We start from the raw sequence: 9,414 nt of genomic DNA on the forward strand, positions 1-9,414 counted from the left end.
GGATAGATGGATGATTGGGTGGATGGAAGGAAAGAAAAGGGAATGGAAGAAGGGAGGGAGGAAAGAAAGAAGGGAGGAAGGAGACAGGAATAAACAGAAGGCATTTTTCAGAACAGGTTCTGACACCATCTCCTAGTCTCTAGGAAGAGCTAGGGACTGTGACCACCCTTTCCTAGCCTTCAGCCTTCCATAGCCAATGCCACAGCAAGGGCCAAGATGGGGCCTGTATGTCACAGGTATAACCAGACCTCCTCCTGTCTCCCCTTCCATAAACAGAGGTCTAGGAGGTGCCCCACACGTGTACCCTCCCTATCACAAAAAGTGATAACTTCACCAGCACCACCAGGTGCAAGTGCACTACATGGGTACCCATTCATGAGCGGGAAGTCACACTGAGCAGCAAGCCCAGAGCAACTGCACGTTCCCTGTTCTGCCCCAGCCTCCCTCTGCTCTCAACCACTAGACCACTTCCTCTATGCCTAGGAAGCTCATGGCCCATCAACAGTAAAATCTCCTCTATCTTCCGTCTCTCCTCTGAATGCAGCCTTCAGCTTTTACCAGGTCCTGTAGGGCAGATCCAGCAAGAGCCTGGAGGGCAGAAGCTGGGACTCAGGACTACGGAAGCAGAGGGTGAGATACGCAGAGAGAGCGCCCTCTCCTGGTCACGACTGGCCATCAAGGCAGGTTGCATAAACCTGCAATGTGGTTACCCAGAGCCCAGGTCCAAATAGCAACACCAACCAAGCCCCTCAGCAACAGACCGGGACCCAAGCATCAGACTTGTTGCTCTGTGGGAGTGTCAGCAGCATAACCTGTGTCAGGAGAGAGTGAGGGCTCAAACGTGAGGCCTTGGACTTGGGAGGCGCCCTTTGCCGGGGCCCCCAGGCCCTAGTCTTGCCTCAGTCTGTGCTCGCTAATCCTGCTTTGTGCTCCCCTCCCAAAGACCAGTCATCCAGGGGAAACTGGGGCATCAGACCCTTCTCCTCCCCTCCTCGGCACAGAGGTAGGGGCTGCTAACATGGCGCAAACAGATCTGGTGTTTGGAGATGTCTATCTGCCTCCTATGCATGGGACCACAGAGAGCATATGGAACCTCTCAAAGCCTCTAGGGCCTCAATGAAGCAAACACTGCTACTTCAGGAGCCTGCATTGTGGCATAGTGGGTTAAACCACCATTTTTGATGCCAGCATCCCATAGCAGCACCAGTTCAAGTCCTAGCTGCTTCACTTCCAATCCAGCTCTCTGCTAATGTGCCTAGGAAGGCAGCAGGAGATGGCCCGAGTATTTGGGACCCTGCCACACACGTGGGAGACTTGGATGGAGTTCTAGGCTCCTGGCTTCAGCTTGGACCAGTCCCAGCCATTGCGGTATTTTTGGGGGTGAACCAGTGGATGAAAGATCTTGATATCTCGATCTCTCTCCCTCCCTCCCTTCCCTTCCCTCACATCACTGTGCCTTTCAAATAAGTAAAATAAGCCTTTTTTAAAAATTGGTAGAAAGTTCAAGAGTGCAAGGTGACCAGTACATTCACCAGCCATTCCTTCTCCGATTCATTCTTTTTTTTTTTTTTTAAGATTTATTTATTTATTCGAAAGTCAGAGTTAGAAAGAGAGAGAGAGAAGGAGAGGTCTTCCATCTGCTGGTTCACTCCCCAGATGGCTGCAACGGCCGGAGCAGCACTGATCCAAAGCCAGGAGCCAGGAGCTTCTCCTGGGTCTCCCACGTGGGTGCAGGGGCCCAAGGACTTGGGCCATTCTCTACTTGGACCATTCTCCCAGGCCATAGCAGAGAGCTGGATTTGAAGTGGAGCAGCCGGGACTCGAACCGGCACCCATATGGGATGCCAGTGCTTCAGGCCAGGATGTTAACCCACTGCACCACAGCGCCAGCCCCTCCAATTCATTCTTTCACATGAATTCAAAGCTTATTCAGCTCTGCACCAGGCCCCATCCTGTGCCACCCTCCCTCTCAGCCAACCCTTGAAGCGGCCACAGTCCACAGCTGGAGGGCAGCTCAGCAGAGCCCTGCTCCACTCTCCCTGACACTGCTCTGGCCCTCCTGGAGGATGAAGGTCTCCGTGGCTGCCCTCTGCCTCCTCGTCCTCCTCCTTTTTGCAGCCAGCCAAGTGAGCCGGCTTGTCCCTGCAGGGCAGGCCTCAGAAAGCGGAATGGGCAGGTGGCAGAGAGCTGACACCAGGAAGGCTTTCAGGTTCTGGCCTCATGGCCCTGGGGTCTCCCCCACCTTCACACACAGCTGCTGTCCCCAAGTTCTCCCCTCTGCAAGCAGAACTATGCTTGGCTCAGATCCTTCCGGGGCTGGCAATGACAGGAAGCTTGGCCCAAGTAAGCCATCCGGGCACCTGTGGTCCTGTTCCCCATCCCAGATGGAGGCTGAGTGAAGTCTCTAGACAAGGAAAGACATGGACAGGTTCCAGAGAGGAGGTAGGGGCAGGGAGGTGGAGAACAGGACTGATTCTATCCTCATTCTCTACCAACAACTATGAGGACCAAGTACCTAGGGAGGTGCCAAGAGACTTGGTCCTTTCACAAACCCACCCTGGCCTGCCCTAGCCCTCTTTTTGCCCTTTAAGCTACCCTAGGCATTGAGTCTGGCCTGGCTCTGCATGTGCAAACATGTGCAAACACTCCAGGGAGCAAGGGCCAAGTGCACCATGTAATCTGCCCACAGACTCTCAGAACAACCTTGACCTTTATAAACTTTGCTTTGCAAACCTGGGGTGGGCATGGGGACCATGTGCATGTGGTGGGTGAAGGGGGCAGAAGCACCCCGTGGAAAAGTCAGGCCCATACAAGGGACTTAGGCTTCCAGGAAGAGAGTGCGTGGGTCAGCCTGACACTGCTCTGCAGATATCCCAAGCTGGAGATAGGGTCTGCCTACAAAGAGATTTGAACCCCTAGAGTGTAGGGGGCTCCAGGAGGTCTCTTGGTCTGGCCTCCCATATACCCTCAACTGATGGGCACTCAGGGAATCACCCAGAAAATGCAGCAACAACAACCAACCAGGGCCAGCTCCTGCATGCAGCAGAGAGAAGGGGAAGCAGCAGCTATTTCCAGGGCAGAGTGCGCAGCGTCCCTGTTGGTTTGTGATCATAACCAGCCCCGGCTGAGCCTTCCTCGTGCCACACTCCGAGCCCAGGGCTCCCCCACCAGCTTCCCCTCTCCTCCTCACCGTGACCCTAGATCTCTTCACACATGAAATGAATGGGATTAAGAAATCCACCCACAATTCTAATCATCCAGACAGGATCCACACTCAGGCTGTCTGACCTCGAAGTCTAACGCATACATTTCTTCCTCATAGGTCCACCACCTTACCCTCCCCTTGGGACCTCTAGAAAAGAGGCCAGACCCCTTTCCAACCCAACCACCCACACACAGCTCTGTAGGGGTGGCCTGGCCCTCCCCCCCTCTCCCTCCTTGTCACCTTGCATCCCTGCTCCCCAAACCGCTCCACACTCCTTAGACATTCGGCACTCCCCTCGCCGCCAGGCCTCCAACCCCTTTGTCTGCTGAGACCCTGCTCAGCCATTCAGAACCCAACAGGACTTCCTCCCCCACTAGGGCTGGGCTAGGTGCACCTCATTCTGCTTCCATTGCACCTGTGCCAAAGGCTCTTCTAGCCTGGCTCTCTTCCCATGGTCACCTTCCCTGTACACCTGGACTAGTGTGTGAGCCACTCCAGGGCCCTGGGTGCGTCTTCCTCGAGTTTGTCCCACAGAGCCCACTATGTAACACGAATTCCACACACACTGTGAAACCAAGTCATGAGGACACAAAGGGCAAGGCAGCTGCCTCCTGGTGCATCAGCAAATGAGTCCCTGAGCGCTGTTCAGAGGCTGACGGCTCCACGTGTGTGTCCGCAGGAGTTTCTCTTTCTCACTTCCCCTATTCCCCATCACACCAGCAGCAGTCCTTGCTAATGCAAGGAGCGTGATTGACAGGAGATGGAGGTAGGCAGCCATGGTCTGCCTCCCTGCTCCCCATCATCCAATGTGATGATTGCAAAAATTCCTGACGGGGTAGACCATCCACCCCACTGATGCCTGAAGTTCCATGAGAAAGCATTGCCGGGGAAACTGGTGCCAGGATCCAGAAGGGCCCTCAGCCGCCACTTGCCAGTGGTCATATGAGCACTTGCAGGTGTGTATAAGAGGAAAGGGGAGGCCGGGGCAGGAACAGGGGGAGTGGGACCAAGACGTCTCCACTCTAGAGCTATGGAGTAGCGGCTGACGGTGGGGGAGGGCCTATGAGAAGGGCTGGGGAGGGCTGGAGGCCAGGGAAGGAGGGAGGCTGCTGTAAAGGACATGAGGCAGCCCCGCAGGAGCCAGAGGTGGGAGCCGTGGCCTAGACCTCAGCCTACTCAGCAGCAAGACCACAAACTCCGCCTCCACAGTTTGTCAACATAAAAACCTGGAGGTCTGCACCAACTCTGAAGACACCCGGGCCCAAGAGCACCTCCAGGATCCCTGGCCACCTCTGCTGCCTGCCAGAACCCCAGCCCTGGTTAAAACCATCGGATCAGAGAGGGGACAGCCCCAGCCCCAGCCCCTCTTCCATTAGAAGGCCCAGCCTAGGTAGGAGCCGGGGTTTGGGGAGGAGGGGTAGCCCTGTGCAAATGCAGCCAGCCTTGTGGTCTGAGCCAGTGCGAACACGTTCAGAGAAGCAGGCCTGGTCAAAATACAAGTATTTTGAAGATTCCTCTTTCTTTTCTTAAACATTGATTTATTTGAAAGGCAGAGCAACACAAGGAGGGAGAGAGACAGAGAAAGAGAGAGATTTTCCATCTGCTGGTTCACTCCTCAAATGGCTGCAACAGTCAGGGCTGGGCTGGGCCAAAGCCAGGAGCCAAGAACTCCATCCAGGTCTCTCACATGGGTGGCAGGGGCTCAAGGACTTGCACAATCTTTTTGCTGCCTTCCCAGGCACAGCAGCAGGAAGCTGGCTCAGAAGCAGAGTAGCCAGGATTCAAACTGGCACTCAGATAAGGGATGCCGGCCCCATTCTTCCTACCCGGCAAAGCAGCCTGCACAGCCCTCTCTTTGCTCTGCTTTCAACTGCTCACCACATACCAATTCAACAGCTGTTCTGAGTAATGACCCAGTTCCCAGCCAGCCAGGCCAGATCAATTGATCAATCAATCAGTCTATCTCTCCCCACCATCCCTCTGCTCTTCTAGTAAATTAATAAATGTTTTCTTAAAATCCTGAAGGGCCATTTAGCATATCAGGAATAACGTTTGTCCATCAGTTCTGACGTGTTAAAACATATACAACAAAAATTCACCATTCGAACCATTTTTAATTTATTTGACAGGTAGAGTTATAGACAGAGAGAGACAGAGAGAAAGGTCTTCCTTCCGTTGGTTCACCTTCAAAATGGCCGCTACAGCTGGCGCTACATCAATCTGAAGCCAGGAGCTTCCTCCTGGTCTCCCATGTGGGTGCAGGGCCCAAGCACTTGGGCCATGCGCCACTGCCTTCCAGGGCCACAGCAGAGAGCTGGCCTAGAAGAGGGGCAACTGGGACTAGAACCTGGTGCCCATATGGGATGTGCCACCGCAGGTGGAGGATTAACCAAGTGAGCCATAGCGCTGGCACGCTCTGTGGTATTCTATCTCCCACATCCATCCATGGATGGACATGTGGGTATCCCATTCTTCTTTATGTTAGCAGAGTGAGCAGACCTTGGCTGCTGTTCCTAAAACATGTGCAAAGAGCCCGAGATAATTGTGTTGGCCGGGCAGGGTCTCTGTCCCACGTGCTGGCTGACCTTGTCCCCACCTAGGAGCCCAGCACTACCTGCTTTAGGCCCTCCCTGGCCTGTGGGCCCCCTCCTGGATCCAGGAATTTCTCGCTACCCTCCCTGCTAGCACAGCTCAGGGGTTACAGCTAAGCATGGTCACACACCTCTGTCCAAGGGCTCATAGCTTGGCAGTGACAAAATCACTAAGGAAGGCCTGGATTGTTGCTTGCAGAGGCCAGCGTGGACATGAGAGTTAGAACGACATCCGACCATACACCAAGGCAGTTTCAAAGTCCTTAGTCATCACTGGGGTCAAAGGCAGTGACCCAGCGTCCAGAGCCCTCCAGGACAGGAAGAACTGCAAACAGGAAGCTCAGGGACATGGTTCCAGCAAACTGGGACAGGAGTGGCATTGTCTTTTTTTTTTTTTTTTTTTTCCTGTCCATCAGAGGAATTCAGGGTTAGGTGGTAATCTGAAAACATGTTTAACTGAGCGTTCATTGATAAAGGTCAGATCCACACCCAGCACCTAACACAAAGCTCGCCTATTTGTTTAGAATGGGAAGGAGGAAGGACAAGAGTCCTCATGTGTATTCAGTTGTTTTGTTTTTAAAGATTTATTGATTTATTTGAAAGTCAGGGAAAGAGAGAGATCTTCCACCTGCTGGTTCACTCCCCAGGTGGTCACAGTATCCGGGGTCAGGCCAACCAAAGCCAGGAGCTTCTTCTGGATCTCCCATGCTGGTGCAGGGGCCCAAGCACCTGGGCCATCTTCTGTTGCTTTTCCAGAATCAGTTGCTTTTCCAGACACATTAGCAGAGAGCTGGACTGGAAGTGGAGCAGCCAGGACACAACCGGTACCCATGTCAGATACCGGCACCACAGGAAGTGGCTTTGCCCACTATGCTGCAATGCTGGCCTTGTATTCAATTGTTTTTATAAATAGATATTCCTTGTATTTTCAAGATAGGAAGATGCCTGATTTACACACACACACACACACGAGTTTTCTAACCCAGGTCACTCCAGAGGGAAGACCTCACCACATAAATCTACCCCACACAGCTATGAGCGTGTCAGCCTTGAGGAACGGAACGGCCAGTGCCTGGGAAGGAATGGGAGGTAAAGGCTATAACTGGGGGGTGGGGCCCCTCTGAGGAAGGTGTGGCCCCAGGTGGGTGAGGGCCACACACGCAACATGGGGAAGCCGTGGGGACAAGAAGGGAAGGAAGCGAGGAGGTAACTCTGGGTGACACAGAAAACAGTTCCCTGGGAGTCACAGGGGCTGGGCACATGTCCCCGCTCCACACAGCCATCTCGCACACTGTGAGGACTAGGGCACATCCCTGGGGCTGGCCTCTCACTCACCCTGCTCCCACGCAAGGCTCTGGCACCTGGCAGGCCACACTAAATGGCCACTCAAGAAATTCACACAAAGCCCAGCTGGGGTTCTGGTTAGAAGCCAACGTGATTGGCACTGGTGTTGTGGCACAGTGGGTTAAGCCACTGCATGCGGCGCTGGCACCCCACAGGAGTACCACTTTGAGTTCTAACTGCTCTGCTTCCAATCCCGTTCCCTGCTAATGCACCTTGGAAAGCAAGAGAAGATGGCCCGAGCACTTAGGCCCCTCCCATGTGGGAGACCTGGATGGAGTTCCAGGCTCCTGGCTTTGTCCTGGCGCTGCCCTGGCTGTTGTAGCCAGTTGAGGAGTGAACCGGCAGATGGGCGCACTCTGTCTCCCTCTCTGTAACTGTGCCTTTCAAATAAACAAACTTCTTTTAAAAAGTCATTGTGCTGAACCCCTTCTGGCTGCAAGTCAGGGCATCAGGGCAGGGACCACAGAGTCGGCATCTTAAGCTGCTCCTGGAGGATGGCTACAAAGTTAAAAAAAAAATTCCTGCAAAGCTCTTCTATGAAAAATCAGTGTTAGGAAAGTTGGTGAGCAGTGCCACCTAGTGGTGAAAATCCATAACGCCTCGCCTGGCCGCGTTTATTAAGGTTGAAGGCCACCAGCTCACGCTTAGGCCCAGCTGCTGGGGTGGCCGCTCCTGGTGCCCTTGTCTTCTCACTGCTTCCTGCTTTCTCCCCCTTTGCAGAGAGCTGGGCCTTTCTGTCCACACTGAGGACGCAGCGGACAAAGCCCCTGCTCCGACAGAGCTTAGCTTTTAGTGGGGAGAAGGAAGCGGACAAAGCCCCTGCTCTGACAGAGCTTAGCTTTTAGTGGGGTGAAGGAAGCGGACAAAGCCCCTGCTCTGACAGAGCTTAGCTTTTAGTGGGGAGAAGGAAGCGGACAAAGCCCCTGCTCTGACAGAGCTTAGCTTTTAGTGGGGAGAAGGAGATATCAAACACAATATACAAGACCGAGTTTCTGTAAAGAGTAAAGCTGGTGAGAGCGACAGTGAGGAATGCGAAAGACACCTTTAGGGGCTGGCGCTGTGACATGGCGGGTTGAGCCACCGCCTGTGACACCAGCCCTGGCTGCTGTGGGTACTTGGGAAGTGAACCCCTGAATGGAAGCATCTCTCTCCATCCGTCTTTCAAACAAATTAAAATGAATATAATTTTTAAAATGAAAATTAAAATAGTTTGATAGGTCAAATAAAGAGTAAATGTGGGGCCAGCACTGTTTCTGCCTGCAGTGCCAGCATCCCATATGGACACCGGTTAGAGTCCCGGCTGCTCCACTTCCAACCCAGCTCTCTGCTATGGCCGGGGAAAGCAGTAGAAGATGGCCCAGGTCCTTGCGTCCATGCACCAGCATGGGAAGACCTGGAGGAAGCTTCTGGCAGCGGATCAGCACAGCTCCAGCCATTGTGGCCATTTGGGGAGTGAACAAGTGGACGAAAGACTTTCTCTCTCTCTGCCTCTCTGTAACTCTGCCTTTCAAATAAAATAAATCTTTAAAAAAATAATAAATGCAAGATGGGAATCTTAGGGCATAGATTGGAACACGGTAAAGGAACAACAACAACAAAAAAAAGCTAAACAATTCTACATACAAAATGGAGAGGAAGTTGCAAGTGAGGAAAGCAGAGAAGAGAGAAGGCTGGGGGATGAGAACAAAGACCAGGCAACATGACGGCTGACTGCCATGTGAAGGAAATTCCAAGTAACAGGAAAACCAGAACACCTCAGACCAGGGACATCTACTGTTTCTCGCGAGGTTGTATTACTCTACTATCCACCAGTATCTCCCCAAAATGTTCAGCAAAGTCCATTGTGCCCCTACACCATTGCTGACAGCATTCTAAGAAAGAAAAGGCTGGGGCCCGCCAGCCTCCCACATCAGAGCACAGGTTCAAATCCCTGCTGCTCCACTTCCAATCCAGCTTCCTACTGAGGTACCTGGGGAAACAGTGGGAGATGGCCTAAGTACTTTGACACCAGCCACCCACATGGGAGACACAGACGGAGTTCCAGACTCCTGGCTTCAGCCTGACCCAGTCCCTGAAATTGCAGCCAGTTGGGGAGTGAACCACTGCATGGAGATATTCTCATTCATTCATTCATTCATTCTCTCTCTGTCACATAATTTTTTTTTATAAAGCAAGAAAAACCTGTGCACATGGATGGCCTTGTGTCTTCCCTCCCTCTGGTTCTATGGCATTATCTGTCTCCTGGACCCATCTCACACCTGACTATTGGCATTA

The 9,414-nt window shown here is 53.0% G+C and overlaps 1 protein-coding gene across 1 annotated transcript; it reads left to right on the forward strand.

Moving 5' to 3' along the window:
- Window positions 1–3,965: 3,965 nt before the first annotated feature.
- On the forward strand, window positions 3,966–4,581 carry LOC103351619 (C-C motif chemokine 16). The gene is given in 3 exon segments (XM_008271780.2): window positions 3,966–4,142; window positions 4,232–4,253; window positions 4,415–4,581. Coding segments are annotated over 3 exon segments (366 nt in total).
- The last annotated feature ends 4,833 nt before the right edge of the window (window positions 4,582–9,414 follow it).

This window comes from Oryctolagus cuniculus, chromosome 17 (assembly GCF_964237555.1).
Source record: "Oryctolagus cuniculus chromosome 17, mOryCun1.1, whole genome shotgun sequence".
Lineage (NCBI taxonomy): Eukaryota > Metazoa > Chordata > Mammalia > Lagomorpha > Leporidae > Oryctolagus > Oryctolagus cuniculus.